General features: G+C 42.5%; 1 protein-coding gene across 9 annotated transcripts in view; it reads left to right on the top strand.

The window, feature by feature from the left end:
- Positions 1-27,399, top strand: part of mpp7a (MAGUK p55 scaffold protein 7a) — a 47,108-nt gene that overhangs the window by 593 nt on the left and 19,116 nt on the right. For 4 of the 9 annotated variants that reach the window (XM_028966808.1, XM_028966806.1, XM_028966807.1 and 1 more), the window contains exon 2: positions 24,936-25,107. In XM_028966808.1, the coding sequence (XP_028822641.1) occupies positions 25,071-25,107 (37 nt within the window). In that variant the 5' untranslated portion in view covers positions 24,936-25,070. Of the gene's footprint in view, positions 1-6,955; positions 6,974-10,695; positions 10,886-14,301; positions 14,373-21,863; positions 21,939-24,935; positions 25,108-27,399 lie in introns of those variants that run through there. The other 5 variants (XM_028966801.1, XM_028966799.1, XM_028966800.1 and 2 more) reach the window with 5 other exon arrangements.

Here is a 27,399-nt window from a genome sequence, read left to right as displayed (position 1 = left end):
TATTCTTATAGGGTGTAGGGTGGTAGTAGCCTATGAAGCAGAAGACCCAGGTTCAAAGCCCACTGTGTCCCTGAGCAAGACACTTAACCCTGAGTTGCTCCAGGGGGGGGGGACTGTCCCCTGTAACTACTGACTGTAAGTCGCTCTGCATAAGGGCGTCAGATTAATGCTGTAAATGTAATATCACGTCTCCAAACTCTCGCTGTGTATGTCAGACCAGAGTAATTATTACCAGTGATATTACATGTGGGAGAAGGCGTCCCATGCGGATTCTGACTATTCATTTATCCTTACGATCAATAAGCCCAGGGACACGATGGTGGTGAGTGGGGACAAGCTGCAGACAGAAAACGGTGGTGTGGTAGTAGCAGCCTAGTGGGTGTGTTGGCTGTAAACAAGACGACCACAAAGTCAGGGGATCGAACCCCAGCTACGTTCACATTTACAGCATTTATGAGACGCCCTTATCCAGAGTGCCTTAAAGTCAGTAGTTACAGGGACACTTAGGGTTAAGTGTCTTGCTCAGGGACAAAATGGCAGTAAACGGGTTTTGAACCTGGGCCTTCTGGTTCATAGGTGAGTGTGTTACCCACTAGGCTACTACCACCCCACAACTACTACCGCTGTGACCCTGAGCAAGACCCTTAACCCTGAGTGTCCCTGTCACCACTGGTTGTCAGGGCGTCTGCTAAATGTGCCTCGGTGCCCGTGTCAGTTCACCCCCGAGGGTCCTGGTTCCTTGAGAGTTCAGGCGGCCTTGACCTTCGTAAAGTGCGCGTGCCATAGGTCACCTTCGGGTTATTAAATTCCAAAGCAGATTTCAGATCCACTCTCGGGCCTAATTCTCTCCTGAGCGCTGACGCCGCCGCGAGCTTGGCGAGATGAGCTTAGTACCCTTCCCTGCCGCCTCCCGCCGCATCGTCGGTGTTGAGCAGCGTGGCTGAGTTCTGTTTTTCGCGGCCGCGTTTAAACTCAACTCAGCAGAAAAGACGTGAGACCCCCCCACTTCCTCCTCAGACCTGAAGGTATTAATAGCCTTTCAACCCCCGGGGGCCAGACGCATGCTGTCTTGAGCGAAAGCAGAGAAGGAAGATGTAACCGAGAAGGGGAAGGAGGGGGGTACTGTGATCACTGCAGGCGGTGCATGTAGGGACAAATCAGGCCAATTTTCTCTGCTAATGATTATTTCTCAGAATTGCTGTTAAAATGTTCCACAGATTACACAGTGTTGTTTGAATCTGCAGATAATTGGCCTAAACGTCCCTTATACACACTGTCTCTAGTGGGCATCACACTCGACCACAAAGTCCCAGGTTCCAACCCCACTTACTACCATTGCGTCCCTGAGCAAGACATTTAACCCTGAGTGTCTCCAGGGGGACTGTCCCTGTCACCACTGACTGTAAGGTGTGCTGGATAAGGATATTCTTTCCTTGTAGGGTATGTATAGGCAGCCCCAGGACTTGTATATTGCACCTTTGTGGACTAGCTATGTGTATTACGGACTAGCTAGATTTACAGTACAGGCCAAAAGTTTGGACACACCTTTTCATTCAATGTGTTTTTTATTTTCATGACCATTTACGTTGGTAGATTCTCACTGACTGCATCAAAACTATGAATGAACTCATGTGGAGTTATGTACTTAACAAAAAAAGGTGAAATAACTGAAAACATGTTTTATATTCTAGTTTCTTCAAAATAGCCACCCTTTGCTCTGATTACTGCTTTGCACACTCTTGGCATTCTCTCGATGAGCTTCAAGAGGTCGTCACCTGAAATGGTTTTCCAACAGTCTTGAAGGAGTTCCCAGAGGTGTTTAGCACTTGTTGGTCCCTTTGCCTTCACTCTGCGGTCCAGCTCACCCCAAACCATCTCGACTGGGTTCAGGTCTGGTGACTGTGGAGGCCAGGTCTCCACTTTTTGTTAAGTACATAACTATGAATGAACACGTGGAGTTCTCGAGCTTTGTTCTAAAATCGTTTGCCTCTGTGAAGTGGCCAGAATTACACTGTCGGCTATTTATTAGCCGACAGTGGCAGTGGTGGGCAGTGGTGGCCTAGCGGTTAAGGAAACGGTCCTGTAATCAGAAGGTTGCCGGTTCGATTCCCGATCCGCCAAGGTGCCACTGAGGTGCCACTGAGCAAAGCACCGTCCCCACACACTGCTCCCCGGGCGCTTGTCATGGCTGCCCACTGCTCACTCAGGGTGATGGGTTAAATGCAGAGGACAAATTTCACTGTGTGCATCGTGTGCTGTGCTGCTGTGTATCACATGTGACAATCACTTCACTTTCACTTTATTATTAAAAAGCATGATGCATTTGTTATAAAGTTATAAGAGCAGGCCACCTCCGGTGACAGCATGCAGACCGAGACGCTGAGAAAGAACCCCTCCATTCTTCAGAGGACACAAATGACATTCAGCATGGGAACAGACAAAAGACACCTCAGGCCAGACGTGAACAGCGGAGACGAGACAAGGCACATGTGAAGCCGGTCAGGGTCAAAAGTTCAGTAGCGCTCCACCAGCGTTCAGGGACAGTAGCGCCGGCCAAATGGGGCGTGGCCAGGCTCCTCGATCCTTTGACTGGAGCTCATTACATCAATATGTACCTTCTATACATGTGCGTGCGTTGTACGGAGCAACGTGTGAGTGATTGCGGACGCAGTGCTATTGGTCAGAATATTTCTCTTGTTGTTGTGTGTGTGTGTGTAGTTAGAGGTCGGTGTGGGTGGTGGTGTGTGGACAGGTGCCTGGATGGCGTCTTTCTGGTGTCCTGCATACTGTGCATTCTTGTGGGTGCAGCCTTTTTTTTTTTTTACGGTTCCCAGCATTTGCTGCACACACAGTCCGTCTATGACGTCCTCATCTTTCTGCCACTTGTCTTTTTTTTTTTTTTTAATTGAGGAAGTGATTTCAGATTCTGTTTCCAGCAAACTAATAAAGATATTTATATTCGTCAGCCATAATTAACACTTCTTTTTTTTCCTTAATATTAAACTTCTTAATCATACGCTCACTAGGTGTTTTGAGTAGCATCAAACACCTCTTTAACACTGTAATCCATATTTCTTGCGTAATGTATTGATAATGATATGAAAGCAGCTTGTTCCAAGGAAGGAAAGTCTAGTATAACTTGTGATGTGACTCGTGAAGTTCGCTGACTGGAAGGTCTGAGGGACATTCATAATGGCCTCCTGCTGCCGGATCCCAATCCGGTCCGCAAACGCTGATTTGCCATGGTTGCCGCTGGTTGCATGTTTGCTGCTTTTGGTGTGGATATTGGGTGAGAGAGAGTGAATAATAATGGATTCAAGTGTGAGGGTGGTGGGGGTCACATATTGTTCAAGTACTTTACTCAAACGAAATAGAAATGAAATTAGACCGGCCTACAGAGTGTTCTCCCAAACGGACTTGTGGCCGTTTCTTTGATGTACAACCTGAATGGTTCCTATGGAAAAAAGAGGGCAGCGTTGATCAGGACCTTGAAAGGCAGGAGAACCGTCGGAAATGAAAGCCGAGCCGGGCCGGCGTTAGATCAAAGTCGCCCTGAGTTGAGATAAAGATGCTCGGCGGATTTGTGCAGGACTGCGCTACCAGCTAATCTGTCCGCCCATGTGGTGGCGAAGCCGACGCTGCACAGGAGAAAACAACAGGGGCCAGAAGCCTAAATTAACTCTAAATTAAAAAAAAAAAAACTACAATATTTTCATTTCATTTGTAAAGATGCATCTTTAAAATACATGGCTTCTCTATTTCTAATTGAAATAAAAGCAGCCTTTTGACAACATTTTAATTTAGTTTAAATTAATATATAATTATTTTTCCGACAAAGCTTATTGAACTGAACGCATTCCATTCCTGTGCATGTTGCCGTGAGAGCACAGCCAACACTCACCTTAATTAGATTTAGCCTGCTGCTTCCAGAGGGGGAGGGATTTTATAACAGGACTCCTTAATCAGTTTGATTATGTAATTAGATCCAATCTCGATTGAAATCTCTGTATATACACACACACACACACACACACACAGTCTATCAGATCTGGGGCCATTAGACATCTGGCAGTGACACCATGTCCCTGCTCAGAATAACTCTGGCTTTGAGGACCTGTTATGGGGCACTAATGTGTGGATTGACCAATAAAGAATGGAGGACAGCAGGCGTTTTTATCCAAGGCCGCTACTTCACGAGACAGAAGCAAGTTAAAATCAATGCATCTCGCTTTCGGTGCTGTTTTTACGGTTAAAAACGTGGGCTCCGACATTTTTGGATATGACTTGGATGTCCTACGCCTCTGCAAATGTTGTGAACAGGGCTGTCATTTGATAAAAATGAACGAATGAATCGCACAGAAAAGGATGAATGGTACGCTCAAACAGAGGCGCTTCCCATTCATTTTAAATGGGGTCATTGTATGCGTTGTATGACTGAATTTTGGGTTTGTTGCCTGTGTTACTTGCGTTAAAAAACAATGGAAAAAAAGCAGAGTAAGCACCAACCAATCAAATCCATTTATGCAATTTTCCCAAACGTGAATGCATTGGCCAATCAGTTGGGTTCGTTGCGGGTTAAGAGGCTATGATTGAGCTCTCTGCAATTTTAGACACACCCACCCTCCATCGTTGACGCAACACATAGGAGATTACAGTAAAAAAAATACACAACTACATTATGCCATTAATGTATTTTATTTCAAATGTTTTTAATTAATCATTTTATTAATGACCTCCAGATATGGCCTTTGCACAGAGGTCAGAGGTCACATAGGCATCCTTATATGAGCAGTTTTTTTTATTTCAGTACAGCCAGTGCTTGAATACAAATGCATTCATTCCAGTAGGTAACATGTGAACAGTTGTTGTCTTTAATAGGCAGATCTTTAAAATGTGCCAGAGTTCATCACCCTGCTACACTTCCCTCTTTTATAAATATGCGCAGTTGCCGGGGATCTGAGGGCGGTTTCAGACACCCTATTACCTCAAATCTAGACATTAGTCTTGAGTTTTGCAGCTCTTTGCATAATGTTGCAACTGTTGGCATGGGGCGTGTTCATATCTGTTTAAAGGGACGACGTGTGTCTCACAAGTACAAGGCAGTCTTGTCCGCATGCCTGGTGACTGAGTTCTGAATTGTGCCGTAAAGGCCGTGTTGTGGATCAAGGCAGTTCACAAATGCAGGAAATGGACACTGTGTAATGTGTGGTGTAGATAAATAGTCAAATGCACAAATCATGCCCAATAAAAAAAATTAAATGCAAAAAGAAACCAATAAATGGTTTATTATAGGGTTGGAGAGTATAATAAATTTCATAGGAGTATTTTGCCATAAAAGAGATTATTGTTTGTATAATGATGTTGCTTATATTCTTCTTTCTTTTCGGTATTGATTCCATTTAGTCCAGAGACAGCTTCATTTTTCGAAGTTCTCATCGCTTGCGCTGTATTAATTCTGAAACATTCCGAATGTTTTTGTTGAATACAGGAGAGCTCTATGTGGATGACGCCCATAAATAATTAATCTGCGGTGGGAGGGGTAGCGCAGGGCTGGTGTAATAGTTACCGTGTCAGATTTGGATGTGGTTGTAAACCCACACAGACACGCAACTCGCACGTCGTTTTCTGTACGCCGCTTTCTCCTCCGGTCCTTGTCGGGTCCGCCAGTGTCAGATCAGATACCGATTTCATAGCACATGAATCAGGTTAATGTTGTTGGTGGCGGTGGACTGTGGGTGGGAGTAAATAACGCATTCACTCCTCATTAGCGGATGTCATGTCATTAGGGTGGTAGTAGTCTAGTGGGTAACACACTCGCCTATGAACCAGAAGACCCAGGTTCAAATCTCACTTACTACCATTGTGTCCCTGAGCAAGACACTTAACCCTAAGTTGCTCCAGGGGGGACTGTCCCTGTAACTACTGATTGTAAGTCGCCCTGGATAATGCTGTAAATGTATGTCAGGTGCTTCAGTGGGGAAGTTCTGAAGTGATTAATGAACAGAACCATGCCCAGTTCTTCACTGCCGTTTATTGGCTTATTCAGCTTTTCATCTTGCTTGATGTCTAATACAGTGTCGTGGTGTTCTATAATTATAACGGAGATTTGTAATGTTTTTTATTTATTTATTTATTTTTTTTATGGTGTAGTCTGCAATGGAAAAGCTTTAAGTCCCAAGCAAGCATTGTTCTTGTTTTGCACAACTGTGAAAGAAGGTAAAGAACATTGTGAGCAAGTTTGGACACCCCAGTGTGACATTTATCAAGGCTCCAAAGTTACAATAAAAAAAACAAAAAAAACTAATTCAAATTCAACATTGCTTAGAAATGTTCTGTTGAGCAGGTCCTAATTGCCCCGTCTCAGTTTGGACCTGTTCATCAGGCACAGAGGCACAGGAGGGTCTACCGTGTGTCTGGCCCAGCAGAGGACATTAGGGACACATGAGATATGTTCATTGCATATCTAAAACTAGAGGGATACAACATATGCCTCTGAAAGTGGGGGGGGGCATACGTGCTTATGTGCGTGTGTGTTCTTTGCTAAGTCAGCTGTGTGTCTTATGCAATAGATCTATAATAAGTCACCTGACTGGATCACAAGTAACGTGTTTGTATGTATGTGTGTGTGTGTGTGTGTGTGTGTGTGTGTGTGTGTGTCGGTGCAGGTGAAGTTTTACCCAGACTCAGCTCAGCACCTGGCACCGTGCGCTCCGTCTCTAATTTCTGCTGCTGCGTTCGCTAGAGTGTGTTTACTGGGCACAATCATGCTTCCTCGTGTGTGTGTGTGTGTGTGTGTGTGTGTCCTCCTTGTGTAAGCACTAATTAGAGTGAGTGGGAAGAAGAAAGGACTGAGAGAGTCAAGAGAAGCGTAGAAAGATGAAGGAGGAAGGATTGTGCTGATGGAGAAGATTCTTCTGTTTCTTTCCTTTTTTCCTTTCTTGTGTCCGATCTGGAGGGCTTTGTCTGAATATGCGTGAGAATATTTTTCTGAGACAGTTTCGTTATTGTTTCAGATTTTAAAAATCAGAACTTCCGAGCACAAAGAGAGCAAGGGAAACGTGTGTGTGGTATTCGAGGTCATTCTCGTGAGTCTGTTTCCCATGGACTACTTATGTGGCCATACAGGATTTCATGGGTAGGAATGTGTGTGTGTGTGTGTGTGTGTGTGTGTGTTACTATTGTGCATTTGCAACACTGTAATGTCCTAGAAACCAAAGCACATCAATAGCTACCAATTATTACATACACATGAGTTTAAGAAAGCTGTAAACCACAGGAGGCCTTTTGGCCCATCATGCTCGCTTGGCTAAATCTTGTTGAGATTCGGGGAGGTTTTGGAATGAAGTTCTTCCTCAGATTCAGCTTCTCGACCTGTCAGAACCTTGGATTCCTGGATCACGTCACCACCCATCGGCCGGTCAGACTTTATTCACATAGCACCTTTGTGCGAAACAAGTTGCTTTACAATGCAAATAAACAATACAATACAGAATTTGACTAAACTGTAATTAAAAATGAATATAAATGTTCAATTGTGAAATTAAAGTGATTGTTGTGTATCACAAGCGATGCGCACTGGTCACACAATGAAATGTGTCCTCTGCATTTAAGCCATATGTGAAATCTTGTTGGATGAAGAAGTTTAATGGCGCTGAGGATGAATAGCAGCGTTGGATTTGATCGGCCCGCTGATTGGTTTTATGCGCAGAACTGAAGACTGATGTAAACAAAAGCGGTGGGCTGAAAGGCGAAACGCTCGAAGGCTGCGGCAGCCATAGTGGGAGACGGGCCACATGCCCCCGCCGCCATATCAGAAGGATACGGTTTCATGCGCCTCGGCGAGAGTCCTTGTTTTTTTTTTTTTTTTTTTTTTTTCCGGCCGCCCTTCCAGAACCGGGGGCCGTGACGCGCCACTCACGCTCAGCCTGGGGTAAGCAATCCCCCTGGTGCTGCCGTCGATGCTGATGTCATGTAATTCGAGCGGCTTTGCACACAGGTCCCGTAATTTAAAGCAGACTGATCGAAAATAGAAGAACCCAATACAAAAAAAAAAATTTTTTATAATAAAAAACCAGACCCCACTGTGCTTTTCATGCCTGTCTGTAAAGTTCAGGTCACCGCTAATTATTTACATTTACATTTAAGGCATTTGGCAGACGCCCTTATCCAGAGCGACTTACAACGTGCTTTCAAGTTACCATCGATGAAGAGATCAATTCCGGTTCACTAGGACCCTCAACTATGAATACAACCTTTTTATTCACTCTGTTGTCGATATTGTGCATAAGTTAGACAATAAGAAAGTTACAAGTTAATTCAGGCATGTGTGGAGACAGCAGAGACACACAGTCTGTTTCATAACAATATTAATGTAATACATTTCATCCGAGTTCGACTCATGTAAATATGGTAAAATATGGTGCTGGTTGTGTGAATAACCTGCAGTATGAAGACAAAAATAACACCATTTCAGTTTAGAATTTCAAGTGAGTGTGAATGCAGCCAAGTACAAATGTGTTACTCATGCAAAAGTGTGAATTAAAGGCCAGAATGGAGGAGAGAAACATTCCGGAAATGTCTTTATCTAGTAAACGCTGTGGATGTATTTCTAATAAATGAGCTGTGCCTTTAAATATATGCAACCGAAAAGAATATTTGAAACCTCATTTGTCAAAAAAGACATATGCAGTGAGTAAATTGAACCCCTAAACACACACATTCAAACAATGGAAAAATATGCAAATGTTTTTGCAATTATTTCCACAATGAAGGGAAACATATATATATATATATATATATTTTACATTCCAACTTTTGTTGGAATTTTGTTTTTCTGTCTTTACTGTATATAATAAATCCTTGATGCTGAGCCCCACTGTGTTGGTAAGCTCAAGATTCAAGACATTCAAGGGAGGTTTACAGTCAATACAACAGTGTACAGTGTCTTAAAATGCCCTTTCACACAAACCTGAGTTTTTCACTGGCAATTTGTGTCCAGTGGAAAGCATTCCATTGGACACACACACTCTCTCTCTCACTCACACACACACACACACACAATTTTCTGATTCATTAAGCTTTTCTCTCTTTCATCCATTCTTTTCTAACTGCTTTCCTCTCTGTGTCTCTACACCCCCCTCCCCTTCTCAGTCTCTCTGGAAGACAATGGTCTCCATTCTGATGTCCCCTCCTGTCCCCATAATCACTGACCTGTTTCATAATTAACCAGCCGTGTATGTGTTTGTTCTGTTGGCCTTTGTGTATTCGGCCGGTGATTGGTGATACGGAGGAAGACGCACACAGCAGAAGTGTAGCGAGAAAGGCCAGGTCCTCACAGGTTAATAAAAACAGACAAATCTAACACTTACACAAGCACATGCGTACACATTGAACAAACAAATACAAAATGTATAAATACATTATAATTTTTCTTAGTCTAGCACCCAACAATCTCCGAGCATGCTCTTCAATGACAAGTCTAAGCCTTATCAGGGCTCTTAGTTGGTAGACTCGATATTCTATAGAAATCGAACGAGAATTGCTGGTGTCTTCCTATTGTAAGTCGCTTTGGATAAAAGCGTCTGCTAAATAAAGTAAAGTAAAGTAAAGTAAAGTAAAAACTGGAGCCAAACCAGTGCATAGATGGAAAAAAATAGCTGATCATTTGATATTTATCTCAATTTTGCACACATGGTTTTCATCCCTCTATATACTAAATTATTCTAATTATAATAAGTCCAAACTTTTCCTCCTTTCTTTTGTTTCCCACACTGTCTGCGTAACCTCAGTGAAACCCACTGCCCTCCTTTAGGTGGTTCCCCCAGTGAGCGTCAGTTCTGGGGTCAGGCTGGGAACTCCCGGCGTAGTATTCCGACTGTAAGCCCACAAAGCTCCTTATGGCGCTGCTTTACAGCAGGGCAGATGGCTGCGGGCGGGGCAGTCAGACCTTCTCCCAACACAGTACAACTTTTTCCTAAAAATGTGTAACAGGAGAGCTTCCCCCTTCTCATACCCTTCTAATGTTTTCTTTTTTTCCCCTTCTGAAGTAATATATAGAGGGCCTTTCAAAAGAAGACGCCGCAGGGCCTGTCAGCAAGATTTGTAGTTTCGTTGCTGAAGCCTCCATTAGTATCTGTTGGTACATTTTTTATTTTTTTTTTTATTGGAAGCCCTATAGTAATGCTTCCCATTTAAGTCCGTTTCCCTCATTTCAGCAAACAGCTTATTAAGTGTAATTTACACCACGACGAGCCCCCCCCGTTGCCTGAATTTGAAGAAGGTGCTACTCAGCAGTGCTACCGTTCCTTAAACTCTCAGAAACAGGGGGACAGTTGTAGTCCATTCCTGCCCCTCAAGGTACAATCGGCCAGGAAGGTACTGCTAAGGGGAATTATTAGATCCGAGGGTACATCGTAAAGGCATGGTGGTGATCTTTATTTCATAGCACGGATACTAATTGTGTTTGTTCCTTGGCTCCCCCGGGTGCTGGTTGCGTCCTTGGTGACTGGGCGACGTTTCTCACCTTTCACTTCCGCAAAGGTTTATTGCTTGACAACAAGCAGGGTGTGTTTTACAGTCTGTACGCAACAGCGAAGCGACTGGAATCCTCACAGCGGGACCGATAAAATGTTTTTTTTTTTTTTTTTTTTTGCACTAAACCGGTTTGTGAGGCGACGGCGTAATCACATAATCGCGTCTTTGTTGTCGTCAAAGTCTTTTCTTTTTCCTGATCCCGTCAGAAAGGAGCATCTTAATTCCACAAATCTCCTCCGAACGAGACGGCGCCTCACGCTCAACAGATCGCTGATTTACACGCGTTCCTGTGCTCGCTGCAGGACGGGGGAACCGCGTCGCCCGTCGCAAGTTGGGGCCGAGACGCCGCGGGGTGAGCGTTCCGGTTACGGCCCGGGGGCGATCTGCTATGGAAGAGCGTTTATTTCTGGTCCGAGCTTTCCTGGCGTCAGTAGAGCGCATTTATGGACCGCTGACAGCGAAGCTTTTCCAGAGACAATGTGGGGACAAGCGGTTCCTGCGGAAAAACCTGTTAGCCGTGGGGCAAGACATCAAACTATACAATTCTCAGATGTGACAATAGCAAACTGGAGCAAATCCGCTTCAGCAGTTACTGCTCAATAGTTTAGCATCTTCCCGTTAAGACAGAGTTCCTCTGATATAATGTAGGTCTATTAGAATGTTTAATATGCAATGCGCAATAATATAGTCAATCAGGACATACCAGAAGATTCATGGTTCATACGCCACTTACTACTATTGTGTCCCTGAGCAAGACACTTAACCCAGAGTGTCTCCAGCGGGACGGTCCCTCTAACTACTGATTGTAAGTCGAATTGGATAATGGCGTCTGATAAATGCTATAAAAAATGTGTAAAGGTGATCGAGTTGTTTCTACTGTCACGATCTCGCGGGACATTGATGTGACCCTCTCGGACAACTGACGGAATCTAGACCGTCTAGTAGCTGCATGAAAACAAATCAGCTGAGCACAGGATACAACAGTGTGGAGTCTTCACTACGGAGCCGATAGATCTAGCTGTTCGAAACAAAACTGGCAACAGTGCAACGTGCAAAAGCACAGTGCAAAAGCAGTGTGATAAATGTGAATATGTGATGTAGGTAATAAAACCAGTGAAAGACACACTTGGAAATGAGTGTAGAAGAAAATAACAGATGTGCATGCTGAAAAGAATCAGAAGTGAGTGAGAGAATGGGAAGAAGAGAGAGAAGTTGACACTGTGTGTCACATATGAAGAAATGCTAAACATACATGCCGAATCTGGACTGAATGGAAACTGCCTTCACACACACATGCATACAGCGCAAGCTTGTATCTATTCAGAAACTGGAATAATTGTGGCATCCGTATACAGTTCATCGCGTCGTGGAGAAACAATGAAGTTCTCAGTTGCGCCGCGGCTCACTGGCAGATTAAAGCATTCCCCTCATCACGCTGCCTCAGCTCCTCTCACGCGGACAACTAGCCCAAAAAACCTGCGTTGAAGTCTATCGCAGAGAAGCAATTATGAAAGTGCACCAGTCTTTTCTGCTTTAGAACAAACCTTTTGGAATCTCGTGCTTTCAACGTATGCTGCGGCTCTTAACGTTTTCTGGGACTTGCTCAGTTTATTCAAACATCTGAGCGGCGGCCAAAAAATGTCAGCAGTGAAATGACATTTTTTTTTCTTCGCGTAGAGTCGTCAACAGACCCTTGGGCTCTGATTGTTCTCTTCTGTTCTGAGGGGTCAACGTGTGACCTTGTTTCAAGCTTCATTCACAAGTTAAATCAGGTTTGGGAGGACACTGAACCTTTCCGACCCCTCGTGCCCTGGGATAGAAGTTTGTCCGTTCTGTCATGTTCATATACATGTTGTAAATGACTCTGGAAAGCAGGAGATGGCTGTTCATGAATGGAATATCTTTAGAAGTTGTACGAAGGCACATTTTCAGCTATTATTAGTCTTTCGTTCCACTGGACCATTCACTGATTATTAGAATTAGATCCACAAACTGGTACATAAAATGCAGATGGTCTGTCAGACTGTAAAACGTGAAAAATCTATTATTATTTCAAATAGAATTGTTATTTCAGACTTTTCATTTCATTTCTTATTCATTTTGAATTTGAGAGAATTTCTGATTTCATGTTTTTAATAATAAATTTAATAAATCACATTTTTTAAAATACAAGTGAATGAATAAATGAAATATATTGGAATTGCTTGGCAGTATTTCTTGATATTGCTGATATTGTGAGTATAATTGAACTTTCCCCCACTAAAGCACTCCCTGCATGTGTTTTATGCGAGCATGACTGATAAGAATCCATAGCAAAATGTGAATTGCTCTGTGTATATTTGAAAGATTTCAGATTCTGTGTCTTGGTTTTGAAGCCAAACAACAATAACTTGATATGCATAAAAAATAAAAAGAAGGGCACCTCACGATATCTCTCTCTTTATCTTTCTAATGTGTGTGAGTGTGTGTGTGTCCATGGTTCATAAATCCAAAATCAAGTCTGTGCAGATTTTTTGTACCTCACATTTTCCTCAGTCCTACACAAACAAACCCCCCCCCCCACAAAAAAGTGAGAGTGGACATATAACTGGATCATTGTTTTTCTGCCATGTCTAGTGAGACAAAGCCCTTGTAACCCTACACAAGTACAAGGAAGGCATGGCTAATGAAGTTTTGGGCGGTGGTACTTTCAGGTTCAATCTCAAATGAGGCGCTTCCTGTTTGGGTCGCTCACACACATTTTAATCCAATATAGCCATTGGCTTGCTGTCGTGTTGACTAGTACAACGGACGATTGCATCTTTCCTCTACCCCCGCCCTGTCCAGGAGGCGCCGAACTCTGCAGGCGCCATTGCGAGTGCGAGAGATTGAGTGTGTTCACTCCACTCCTCCTTAATTCTCAAATTTCTCCGCCTCACACCACAGAATGAATGAATTATGAAATTCGTTGCAGACTCTTTTAGTAAATAAGTTAATTTTTATTGATTTAATCGATTCGTTGTTGCAATCCTAATCAGTATGCTTTCTATAAGAATTAAGAGTAAAAGACATTTTTTTTATCCATAAAGTGTTTAACTTTTGCTCGTTTTATTTATTTAAAATGGGCTCAAAATGTGCCAAAGCGGGGGAGGACGTCAAGTATGGCGCCAATCTCCTCACTTTTAGAGCAGCACAGAGATGCTGCTACCGAGTTCAGAACGTCAATGGAAACTAAACTCGACGAAGTTCGGTCTGCAGTGCAAGGACACGGGCAACGGCTCGGGTCCCTCGAGCTGGTTTCGGAGGATCTAAGCCAGCGTGTCGCAGCACTTAGCAATGCTAAACTACTGGCCAAAGTTACCGATTTGGAGAGCTGAAGCAGACCGAAAAAATTGCGGGATTGGCGGAGTCTGTTTTTTGCGGGTCTGCTATGCGATGTTTTTGGAAATTAAACGCTACCGACTCCACCTCCCTCGTTGTGATCCGAGAAGCGTGACGGAGGGGTAAGGTTGAGTATCATGGTCAGGACTATTGCCCGGAGGCTTTGGGTCAACGCGGCAGAGTATACAGAGAAGTGATGGCCGAGTTGTATAAACGTGGACCCAAACCTGCTCTGCTGTATCCTGCACGACTCCGCATCCGCACTCCCAGCGGTGACTAGAAGTGGCTATGTTCGGTTGCCGAGGCGAGGAGATTTGTGGATGGCCTGCCCGCTACATCGGAATCTTCGTGAACGATCCTATTAAACTGATTATTACTACCTCATTCGTGTTCTCCTTTATTGTACAGTATTTGGATGACTGCGGCGGACTCGCTCAGACTGCTGTGGTAGTTACCATGTTTTTCCGCATGATAGTTACGTGAGTACTTTACACTGCCTACATTTATTTACTTATTATCTTCCTGTTGTTTTTGGATTGTGCAAGGACGCTTATGGGTAATCTCGAACTTAACTGTTTGTATTTCTGTTATTTCTGTACATTATTAATAATCTTTTGCTAATTTTCGTCAGTTTGTAAACTTTGTAATATATTTAGCATTGGTTCTGTTATGGTTATGTTTTCAAGAAGTTCATAGTTAATCTCAAGGTGTGTTTGTCTATCCAAAATTTATTTGGGATCTTAAGGTTTTTTGAGTAACACAGGAAGAGTTTTTTTTTTTTTTTTTTTTTTTAAGGGTACACAATGGGTGTTTTGGGGAGCTTGCTGCTCTTTCTTTTGGCGGGGCAACATTTTCATTCTACTTTTCATGCTAAGGCTAGACGTGTTTCAATTCTTATCAGCCAAAACATTCCCTTTGAGGAAAAAGTAGTTTTGGATGACAATGGTCAGTATGTTTTTGTCTCAGGAAAACTATATAAAACCAAAGTAATACCGGCCAATGCATATGCCCCCAATACTGATATTTTTTTGAGCGTGTTTTCTTTTCACTACCCGATCTGAGTTTATACTCTCTCATACTTGGCGGAGATCTTAACTGTTGGCTGAATCCTGTGCTAGACCGATCATCTTCTAACCCTATTACAATTAGTAAATCTGCTTCATTTATTCAGTCATTTTTATCTAATTATGGTGTCTCTGATGTATGGCGTTCTCTCCACCCTAATGGAAGACGGTACTCCTTTTTTTTTTTTTTTTTTTTTTTTCTCACAGGTCCACCACACTTATTCGACAATTGGTTATTTTCTAATTGATAATCAGTTGATCTCACTAATCCTCTCTTGTGACGACCAGAGCATAGTGAAATCCCCCTGTTGTGCTATCCATAACCTTACCCGATATCTCCCAGTACAAGAGACATTGGTGTTTTAATTCAACCCTCTTGGCAGACAAGACCAAATAATATTCTGTTATCAAACAAACACTACCCCTGGGATCTCCAGCCTGATAATATGGAATACATTAAAAGACTACCTTATGGGACAAAGAAGAAAAAGGCACATACAGAGAGGCTTGAGTTGGCCAATCAAATGAAAGAAATAGATCAACTTTATGTTAAGGTAAAAAATCCAGAGTTGTATAATAAACGAGTGGCGCTTCAGACTAAATTTGATGACCTCTCGGCACATTTAATTTAACGTCAACTTTTGAGGAGTAAAAGCTGATTGTATATTCATAGTGATAAATCTGGTAAGATGCTAGCCATCCAGATGTCGGATAATTGTAACATCACCTCTGACCATTTTAAAATCAATTATACTTTCCGGACTTTCTTCTCCCAGCTCTATACTTCTGAATTTCCTCAAGATAGTACTCTGATGGAGAATTTTAATTCTCTGAATATTCCTATGCTTTTCTCTGACAATAAAAAGAGATTAGATTAACCTATATCACATAGAGGCAGCCATTTCCTCTCTGAAGTGTGGTAAATCCCCAGGATCTGACGTATTTCCTAAAGCATTTTCATCATTGCTATCACCTCAATTATGTTTAGTTTTGACTGAGTATGGTAAACTACCTTCATGTTTTAATGAAGCATGCATCACCCTTGTCCCAAAAAAAGGTAAAGATCCAGTTGAATGTTCATCTTAAAGGCCAATTTCCTTATTAAATGTTGACGTTAATAAGTTTTAGCCCGCAGGATGGAAAATATTATACCCTCAATTATATCTGAAGATCAAACCGGCTTTATATAAAATCGTTATTCCTATTTAAATATGCGTTGTTTATTTGATATACTTGCCTTCCAGTCAGACTTCTGAATGTATCCTCTGTCTAGAAGCAGAAAAGGCATTTGATTGTGTGGAATGGAAATTTTTATTTGCAACTTCAGAAAAAAATCAATTTTGGATCCAAATTTATTTCAAGGATAAAATTATTAAATCTGTGCACTTATGCTTCTATTCTTAATAATTTACAACAGTCACAAGCCTTTAATCTTCAACAGGGAAGATGTCAAGGGTACCCCTTAAGTCCATTCTTTTTGGTCAGGGATAAAGTCAGGTCAGGAAGAAATTTAAAGCAGGCTTAGGCTACAAAAAGATTTCCCAAGCCTTGAACATCCCACTGAGCAATGTTCAAGTGATCATTCAGAAATGGAAGGAGTATGGCACAACTGTAAACCTACCAAGACAAGGCCGTCCACCTAAACACAGGCCGAATAAGGACAGCGCTGATCAGAAATGCAGCCAAGAGGCTCATGATGACTCTGAACGAGCGGCAGAGATCTACAGCTCAGGTGGGGGAATCTGTCCATAGGACAACTATTAGTCGTGTACTGCACAAAGTTGGCCTTTATGGAAGAGTGGCAAGAAGAAAGCCATTGTTAAAAGAAAACCATAAGAAGTCAAATGCTCTGGGGGTGCTTCTCTTCAGCAGGGACAGGGAAGCTGGTCAGAGTTGATGGGAAGATGGAAGGAGCCAAATACAGGGCAATCTTGGAAGAAAACCTCTTGTAGTCTGCAAAAGACTTGCAACTGGGGCAGATGTTCACCATCCAGAAATGACCCTAAACATAAAGCCAGGGCATCAGTGGAATGGTTTAAACAAAACATATCCATGTGTTAGAACGGCCCAGTCAAAGTCCAGATCTAAATCCAATAGAGAATCTGTGGTAGGATCTGAAAAACGCTGTTAACAAATGCTGTCCATCTAATCTGACTGAGCTGGAGCAAAGAAGAATGGGCAAGAATTACAGTCTCTAGATGTGCAAAGCTGGTAGAGACATACCCTAAAAGACTGGCAGCTGTAATTGCAGCAAAAGGTGGTTCTACAAAGTATTGACTCAAGGGGCTGAATAATTACACACACCCCACTTTTCAGTTATTTATTTGTAAAAAATGTTTGGAATCATGTATGATTTTTTGTTCCACTTCTCAAGTGTACACCATTTTGTATTGGTCTTTTACGTGGAATTCCAATACAATCAATTCATGTTTGTGGCTGTAATGTGACAAAATGCGGAAAAGTTCAAGGGGGCCGAATACTTTTGCAACCCACTGTATGGAGAGGAAGACATCCTTGTTTGAATAAAGCTCATCTCCAGAAATCTAGGAATTATGGAGGCCTGGCTTTGCCTAATTTCCGTTATTACTATTGGGCAGCTAATATACGCTGTATTGCATTTTGGTTCTATTGGGTGTCCATCTTGGGTGTCATTGGAATTGAATTCAGCTAAAGAATTTTCTGTTTTGGCACTTTTTGGATCTCCACTTTCTGTAGCCCGAAACAAGTCAATTGATAATCCAGTTGTTTGGCATACTGTGAGAGTATGGGCTCAGATGAGAACACTTTGATTAAACTGGTTTCTCTCTTTTGAGTCCAATTATATCAAATAATATCTTTCAAATCTGTTTATCTGACCCTGTATTTTATGACTGGTATAGGAAGGGAATTGTGAGTTTTATTGACTTGTTTTTTTAACAAAAACTTTCTGATTAATTTAATCTCCCACATATACATTTTTTAGATATCTGCAAATTAGACACTTTCTTCAATCTCCAATTCAGAATTTCCCTGAGACACCAGTTATGAATACAGCTGATATATTTCTTGCTTTGCAACCAAAGCGTAAAGGGCGACTATCCCTTTATTTATGACAAACTGGCTGGTATGAAATGTCCCTCTATTAATAGAATCAAACTGCTTGGGAACAGGGTTTTATTTTTCTATGTCATTATTTGAGGACACATGGGACTCTATATTTAAACTGGTTAATTCAATATCTTTATGTGCCCGTCATTGTGTTTAAAGTTGTGCACAGAGTTCATATGTCCAAAGTCAAACTATTGCGTATTTACCCAAATGTGGATCCCTGCTGTGATAAATGTGGAAGTGAGGATGCTTTGTTTATCCATATGTATTGGTTGTGTCCTAGCCTTGAAAAAATATTGCAGGGAGATATTTCAAACCCTTTCTTCAGTCCTCAAACAGCGTATACAACCTAATCCTTTGACTGCGCTTTTTGCATCAGTGATGACCCTGATCAGTTTGATCCTGGTAAAAAAATCCCTTTTAGCCAGACGTGCAGTCCTGCTCGGATGGAAAGGTGCTGCTCCTCCAACCCTTGCTCAATGGATGAGGGACCTTATGTCCTGTCTAAGCCTCAAATAGATATGCTACTCAATTAGTGGGTTTAGAGTTGCACACGTTATTATCATTATTGCTCTTCAAATATGACTAAATTTCCCTTTTTTCATATAATACTCTACTGCAATGTTACCCGATCTTTGTATGTAACTTTTACAGAATTGATTTACTTAGTGAGATCATTTTTATAGGATAACTTTGCATACGTTATGTATGTGACCATACGTGACTACGAATATACCCATAATTCTTTCTCAAAGGAAGGGAATGGGTTCGGGTTCGTACCCTTAATTTTTTATACAGTCCAAAACATCTTATTGTTAAGTAGAAGGACTTGTGCATGTGCTCAGCGTAGAGCAATAATGAACAGTGAGGACTGTGAAGGTTTGTTTCTTGTCTTTTGCACTTTCGCCACCCCTGACCTTTTGTCCCTGTAGGCAAATTTGATAAAGTTACGCCTCTGAACCACGGTTGTGCGTCTTCAGCTCTCCTTTATCAGGAGACAATAAGCCTGAGTGGGAACGCTGCTGTGCCTTTAATTCAAATCGGATCCGGTTACCCAAAACCAGTTCCCACCCTGTCTGTTTTCACTAGCCGTTTGTCTGCCAGAGTCCAATACTGTACGTGACGTCTTGCTCCTTCGAGCTGCCGATCACCAGGGCGACCTGAAAGAATGTTTTAGGAGACCTTCATTGAGTTTCCTGCCCAGTTGATTCAGTCGGGGACCCGAGGGAGCCTAAAACGACTGTGAATGGGTAAAGAGGGGCACTTGCTGAAGTTGTATCTCTCACTTCATTAATGGGTTTTGGTGCAGTGGACCCTTTAAATCAGCAGTGAATGGCTAAGTCAGTCATCTGAGTTTGTGTGTGTGTGTGTGTGTGTGGTTATGTTGTTTGGCCTTGAGAGAAAAGGGACTATGGTTTCTGTGGGAGGTCTGGAGGAATAGTGCGTTTGTTTTAAAGTCACGGGCCTACAAGATAAAACCTTACGCACACTTCATATTGAACTGCGGCCCACCTTCAGCATATCTCAGTAAGCCCCGCCCCCCAAACCTTTACAGGAGACTGAAATCAATGTTGATTAGATCTTGATTAGAATCCTACCCCTAGCGGCTAAGAAGAAATTCAATAGAAAACGCGGCTGTTTTAGATTATGGTGGTTTTGTTGAATGCTACACTGTCATATCCTGGGCTCTTGGCAATTGCAGTAAATTCAAGCAGTTTACATGAAAGCAGCTCATAATGAGAGCCGCTGCCATGCGTATGTAGCAATGTGAACCCTGACTAGTGGAAGGGTGGGGGTGTGCTGTAGTGTAATACATGGTCACTATTATTTGGACCATTGATAATGACACAGTTCCTTTGGTTGCTTTGTTCTGGTCACTTTCAAGATGATTCTTCTCATGTGTTTAAATTTAAAATTGTATTTTTTTGCTGTTTATGAAGCGTGCATTTGTTGCCTGCGGACATAATTTTTTTTTGCTGCACTCATTGCGAGGATGCAAATCCCTGGTTGCTCACGTGCCCCTATGAAGTCTTGCTGTTTGACCACCTGTGGGTTCTTTGGTTTAGGATGGCAGGTGCAACATGGGTCGGGGAACTTAACAAACCTGACTGTGTGTGTGTGTGTGTGTGTGTGTGCGTGCATGGATGTATGTGTGTAACTTGACCCTGTGGTCAGAGCTGACCTTCGTTCCCAGTGACTGTAAGAGAGAGATATGGGGTCAGGGGCTGTTATTCTGCCAAAGAACATCCTTCCACCGGTGTGTAAGTGCACTCTGTTTTTTTTTTTTTTTTTTTTTTTTTTTCACACTCATGTGAGCACACACACATTAAAGTGGGATGACCTCTCACCTCTCTGGGGTTGTTTCAGGCCATGAAGAGGGCTGCTGACCCATTATGCACTCGCTGCTTAGATAAAATGTGTGTGTGTGTGTGTGTGTGTGTGTGTGTGTGTGTCTTTGTGTGTGTCTTTGTGTGTGTATGTGTATAAAATACTGTTTCTACTTGGCAGGAAAGTGGCTGGATGGACTGAAAGCTGTCCTTCAGAGCTGCATGAATAATGCATGCGCTAATGGCACACACACTCACAAACACACACAGTATTCCCAGTACCCAGTAATGCAAGAACCTAGTTCCTACTTCACAAGCTTAAAAGTGTGTGTGTGTGTGTGTGTGTGTGTGAGTGATTCCCTTCCCTTTTCTTTTTTTTTTTAACCACGTGAACTACAGTAAACATGCTGAAATGCGGTAACACAAGGCGTTCTGTTTTCTTGATGGTTGAAAAATGGTCAGTGATACCAGTCCATCTCCATGGAGATATTTTAGGCTCCTGCCGTACGTGCAAGGCAATAACGTGAGCAAATTGACTCAAAACAAAGAAAAACAAAAAATGCTTACACAGGCATACTGAAGGTGGCGTCATCGCCCCACAGATTTCCCCTGCATTTCAGACCAGAGTCCTTCATCATCTTCCCAGGCAAAATACGCAGATTCTGTAAAACAACACACACATTCGGTCAGTGGGGTTGTGGAGGTCCGAGTCGCTACATCTCTGCGCTGCCTTGGTTCACAGTGATGTCACTGAGCGTCTGTCCATCACAGCTCCCCTGGACCTCAATTGCAGCTGTGTTGCGTTGTGTCCTCGGTCACTGGAGTTTGGCGCTGCCAGTCCACTCAGTGACTCAGTGAATCCACTAGATCTGAGTCTGGCTTTGAAAGAAGAAGCTTCTGGGCTTCGTCCATATCACACAGCATAGAACTGCCATTAATTGGGACTGTGTGTGGAATGTAGATAATTAATATGAAGATCATGTTTTTTTTCCCCCAAATGCAATATAATAATGGTGTTTTAAGGACGACATGTATGTGCTCTTTTTGTTGCATAAATGAAATGGTCGTTCATTTGTCTGCTGCTTGTTTTAAAGTTAACAAGTTATTTTAAAATATTGTTAAAGATATATCAGCATATCTTCAAAAAAATAGTTTGTATAAAAACTCCATTGAGTACCTGTACAAAGTAGAAATAATTGACTACAAGTAAAACAATAAAAAAAAATCGTAGCAAAAATTAAGAGATAAATTCCTGTTAATGTTGGTTTTGCTTTGATAATTACCTTGATAATGTATGTAGGTATTTAATTAGTCTCGCACCAGTACAGCTTTTAAAGAGTTTCGAGGTTAATCACGTTGTCTAATTTATGTGGATGTAGTGCTTTCTAGTGGCCACTGGTGGACCTGACTTTATACAGTTGAGCGTGATTATTGTTAGAATGTTCTTCATTTTCTCTCTCTCTCTCTCTCTCTCTCTCTCTCTCTTTTGCAGGTGTGTTTTTGTCTACTGTATTGTGTCATGATCTACGCCACACAATGAATGAACCAGCTTTTCTGGTTTGATCAGGTCAGTTTTACGTGTGCCGGGGTGTAAGGAGGAGGTAAAACTCTCAGCAGTACAATTGCATTATTTAGACGATTTTACTTGTGCACAGTTATAAGTTGTACAGGAATGGTGTGAAAAGTTGCAGCAAAATTGTGGGCACTTACCATCTTTCTACAAAAAAAAACTTTGAGTTCCTATAAAAAAAGTTATGCTTTTCAACCCTCATATGGGCAGTTCTGAGCCGCCAGTTTGCCTGGTGTACAGGAGAAACAGGAGAACCCAGAGGAAACCCAAACCAACACAGGGACATGGTCCGAGCCAAGATTAAAATTCACAACCTTGGAGGTTGAGGCCACGTCGCTTCCCGCCATAGCACCATGCCGCCCCACTTTGTGTCTGTGGTGTAGTAAAGACCCAGTTATCCTCTGTGGGTCATGGGCCATGACTAGTCTTGCCAGTTGGAGTAAGAGCCGGTGTGATGAAGTGCTGCATCAGATGATCTGGCCGCAACAGTCACACCACTTGAACATGGCAGGGGAAAATTGGAACGAGGCGGCTCAGACAGCCAAGGAAAAACAGCCTACAAGTGCGGAGCATATGTGGGGACTACTGTCTCAGATGGGCTACCACAACACAGGGATTACCAAAAGCAAGGAACCAAGGAACAATTGGAAAAGTAGTAGCGTTTTCACACTTTTACTTTAACAGGTTCAGCTGTTCAGTAGCCTGGGAAAGTACCAGGGTAACCAAGAACAAAAAAAAACAAATCTGGGTCTCTGTTCCCTCTCCTAATTAACCCATCAGGGCATTTACACCCCCGTTTTCACCTTTAATCCAAAAAGAAGTTAAAAAAAGTTAGGGCTCATATTTCAGTCACCATTGGTAAGATTTAAATACTTTTTTTACTTGTTTTATACATGTTTCTTTATTAGTAAGTAGTTAAATGTAACTTGAATGTATTTATTTTGTGGACCTTGTTTTTAAATGTGCTCAGTGGGATCTGTTTGGAAGCTCCTTGTTGGGCGGGGGGGGTGGGGGGTGGGGTGGGACATGGAGTCTTTTCCATTCTATCTCCAAACACTAACAATTTAGAATCTTTACAGAAGAGCGCTGGAGACAGACTGGTTTTAGAGCATGACCGGAGCGTCTGATTGGCCGGTGGCACGTGGGCTGCGTCGCCTCTGGTTTTTATGGAGGCTGTGCAGTGGCAGGTTTTATAGTCGCCAGTAATCGCTGTGTGTGTGCCTAAGAGGGGAAAAAATGGAAATTCAGTCGAAAGTCTTTCAAAGTGATGTCATGGTGAGGACCTCTGGGAGATAAGGATCCGAATCCAGAGAGAGGAACAGAGACGGAGGACTGAGGCGATTTTGAGGAGAGGAATGTCCAGTGAAGAGACAGAAATGAGTTAACGTCACCCCTGCTTAACACCATACGGAGGCCTTTTACCCTGAACATCTGGAGCTGCTCCGCAGTCGGCTCCACTGTCATTGTTACAGCTGTGGGACGACCACAATTAGACCACTGACCTCGTGTGGACAGACCAGGAGGGTCGACATTAAATAAATCCCTTCAGTTTAACACAGCAGTGGAGAATAGAGGCTGTAGGCCGTAGTTTCAATTTTCATCCTCACATGTTACACAATTTAAATGCTAAATAACAGAGGACCTGGCATTAATACATTTGAAAAGTCATTAAAAAATATATAGGGCTGGGGCTCTTTTCAAACCCCATCTTCATAAGCTGGCCTTCTTTTAAAATCAGATTGTGACACCATTAAGATATTCACCTATGAGATCTGAAAATAAGACAGATTTGAAGTAATAGTAATTGTACCTAAACCCGAAGGAACAGATTCATGACCAGAAGCAAAAAGGCTCTGGATCTTGGCTGGCCAATCACAAGTGTAAAACTATGCTGGTCATAAACAAAAGCGCTTCTTTTACCACAACCACATTTTACTTCCTTTGTGCCCTTTTTTACTTGTTTTTTTTTACCACTGTTCTATAATCCAAAGGCAAAATGCAGTGGAATCTGGCCTAGTTTTGGCTGCAATAATGAAGTGTTGCCAATAGATGGCAGCATAGGATTGACAAACACAAATACACAAATGTATTTCTTTCTCCAGAGCAACAAGGTGTTTCTGTTCCTGACTATTTGCACATTAGGTGACTCCCACAGCCAGTTCTATTAGACGAGTCGGGGTCTCAGGCCACTGGGGTGGAATGAAGCTCAAAGATTCCAAGCATTTTAGTATATTCTCTTTTCAGTGCAATGGCTGTAAAATTTTCTTTTTTAAATTTATTTAGACCGTCTGGTATTTTGTTTTTCCATATCTTTGCCCTCTTAACCATGATATATTTTTAATTACTTATTTTTTATAATTATTATGAAATGCTGTGTTTTCTGCCATCTCTGCTGCAAGCTGTATTAATTCATACCATGAATAATAAGAATGCAGGTAATCCCCCAGGTACCATTTGGATTCAGTATGTGGTTTCTGTTTCTTTTTAGGGGAGGGTCACTTGTTTAAGATACACAGGCCCATCTTTGTAAGGTGACACACACCTGCGTGAGGGCAGGACAGGATCTCATCTCCGTGTCCCATATGTTTTTTTTTTTTTTTCCTGTGTAAAGGGTGCGTGTAAAAGACTGAAACGGAGACCCTATTACTATTGGATGGAGAGGTTTGCTTTATACGGGACGAGCCGCTCATCTCTCTGGGAAAGACAATCCGTCGTTCTTTGTTCTTTTTCCTCAGCCTCTTTCCGTTCTCTCTGCAATATGTCTGCTCGGTCTACCCTGTGTGTGTGTGTGGTGTCTAGTGTGTAGATGGCAGGTGGGATGAGTGCAGCAGGTCAAAGGTCACATTCCAGTGGACTGGCAAGTCACGCTGAAGATTTATTCAATAATGAATAGCTTCCTGCCTTAATTTAAGTTTAAGGAAGTAAACCAAAATAAATATTAAATGATGTTGGACATGAAATGTAATTTTTCTTTTTTCCATCCATGTGTTGCAGATCCTACTGTTTGGTCATGGCGTAACTACAGGGGGTTAAGAGCTCTTGCCTGAGGTGTGGTATTCCCGTCTGATACTGCCCGTGTCACCACTGACCCCCCGACGTTGAGATTTCCACTGTGGGAACACTGTGACCATGCCAGCCCTCTCCACAGGAGCAGGCGGTGAGACAGGTGGGATCACACTCGCAACCCATCTATCCAGAGTGACATTCATTCACTACTTGCAGGGTCCAATCGCCTCGACTGATACAGGATTTAGGGTGCCACCCTGCAGAATTTAAACTCCATCCAATAGGGGGCAGTATTAATTTCCCCAGAACACAGTACGGTTATCTGTTTTGGGGCAGCGTTATTATTGCTGGAATTGTGCACACTTGTAGTCTAATCTGTCGTTGAATTAATCTGTCAGCGGCATGTAGCGGCATGTCTGCGCTTGTTTGTGTGTCCTGTTGTTGTGTTGTTGTCACACTGCGGTCATGGAGGATGTCCAAGTGGTTGAGGTTTATCCCTGAGTGCATCCCTTAGTGCAAATATCCAAATTGTGCCCAATTAGCCATTTTCCCTCCCTGGTGTCACTAGTATTACATGATCTTGGGTGTGCAGGTGTGTTAAAGATGGTGTTATCACTCTCACACACGGTCATACACTTTCAAAAATTCATTGTCATTGTGTAGATGGGTGGTAGTAGCCTAGTGGGTAAGACACACACCTGTGAACCAGAAGACCCGGGTTGAAATCCCACTTACTGCCATTGTGTCCCTGAGCAAGACACTTAACCTTAAGTTGCTCCAGGGAGACTGTCCCTGTAACTACTGATTGTAAGTCGCTCTGGATAAGGGCGTCTGATAAATGCTGTAAATGTAAAATGTAAATGTAAATGTAGTCGTTGGTGTGCCAAGACTCATGATATGTGTGTACACTTCAGGCAGGGGTAAAAACTGATGGATAAAGAGTGTGTGGGTCTTTGGCCTGTGGTCCCGCTCTGAGACAGTGATTACATGCTCACGCTGGAAAATCACAGAGACAAAGTGAAATGGCAGACCATCAATTACCATTATGACCATTTCAGCCAATTACTGACTGCAGCCAAATCAAACATGTGCCCGTCCCAGACCAGCAATGACCGCTTTTTAAAATGTATGGATGATACGTACGTACTCTTGTCTTGGGGTGATGTCTGTAAAAGCTACAGGGTCTTGATTGGTGACCGTAAGGTAATGCTTCTGGTTTCTAACTCTGCCCTGAGTAAAATAATGTACTTGCATGTGTGTGTGCTTTCCCTCATGGCTGTATTTTGCCTCATTCCTGCATGAATACATTCAGTTGTACCCAAACTGGCTGCAACTATTGAATATTTTTGGAATCTGTCGATTTTTTTCATCAATTAATTGAGTAATCGTATAAATCTTTTAGGTTTTTAAACAACTCCTATCAAGAGTGTGTTATGCAACATGAAAATCCTCTTAAAATGAGCAAGCAATTATTCATCACAAAAAAATAAATTTATTCATTAGATCAAAGCTTAAAACCTTTGGGTTTGTGGCTCCAGAATTAAGCCCATTTAATCAATCTTTCTGTGAAACGTTCATGATGTACATGAAAAAAACTATTTTTTCACAAACATAGGTTAGCCTATTTGTCCTTGTGATGTTGTTACGAGCCGGTTTAGGGGTTCCGTCCCATAACAAAAGAACTGACAAAAATGAAAACCTACTAAGACGAAAGTATTTTATTAACAAATAAGTATATAAATAAAGAATAAATACATACGAAATGAAATACAACAAATAACGACAAACAAAATGGGAAAACAGAAAAACAGACCAATACACGAAGCAGGGATAGTGCAGGGGAAACCGGAAGTGATGCAATCGGGAAAAGCTAGGGTGGCTACCCATCATCCCATACAGTGTCATCACTGTATGTACGAAACATGGTCTGATGAAATCTTTCCAAGGCTCACTCAACACTTCCTTAAACAGGCGTGATAGAAAGCTAGAGCCCTGATCTGTCTGTACTATCTTTGGCAGTCCAAATGTAGAAAAGAACCGGATCTGTGCGCGTAACACAGGTTTAGCCTTGAGTGAACGTAATGGGATGGCATGTTGCAGCACACATAATAGTCAGCAGATACCGATGCCCAGACTTTGGCGTAGGTCCTACACAATCCAAAATAATTCCCTCAAATGGCTCACAAATCACTGGGATGGGACGGAGCGAATCACCTGATTTGGTTTTCCTGCTATCTGGCACCGATGGCATGACCGGCAGTATTTAACCACATCAGACTTTAAACCTGGCCAAAAGAAGTGGCGTAATATACGGTGGTATGTCTTATTTACCCCCAAATGACCAGCAAAGACTGGTCGTGCCCTACGGCCACAAGCTGAATAACCGCATTCCACCCCAAATCTTCACGGTGTGGTGGAGTCCACTTCCAGCATTATGGCACCGGGCCAGAGA

The sequence above is a fragment of the Denticeps clupeoides genome, chromosome 2 (genome assembly GCF_900700375.1).
Source record: "Denticeps clupeoides chromosome 2, fDenClu1.1, whole genome shotgun sequence".
Taxonomy (NCBI): Eukaryota; Metazoa; Chordata; class Actinopteri; order Clupeiformes; family Denticipitidae; genus Denticeps; species Denticeps clupeoides.
Note: the sequence above shows the minus strand (reverse complement) of the source record. Positions and strands in the feature narration are given on the sequence as shown.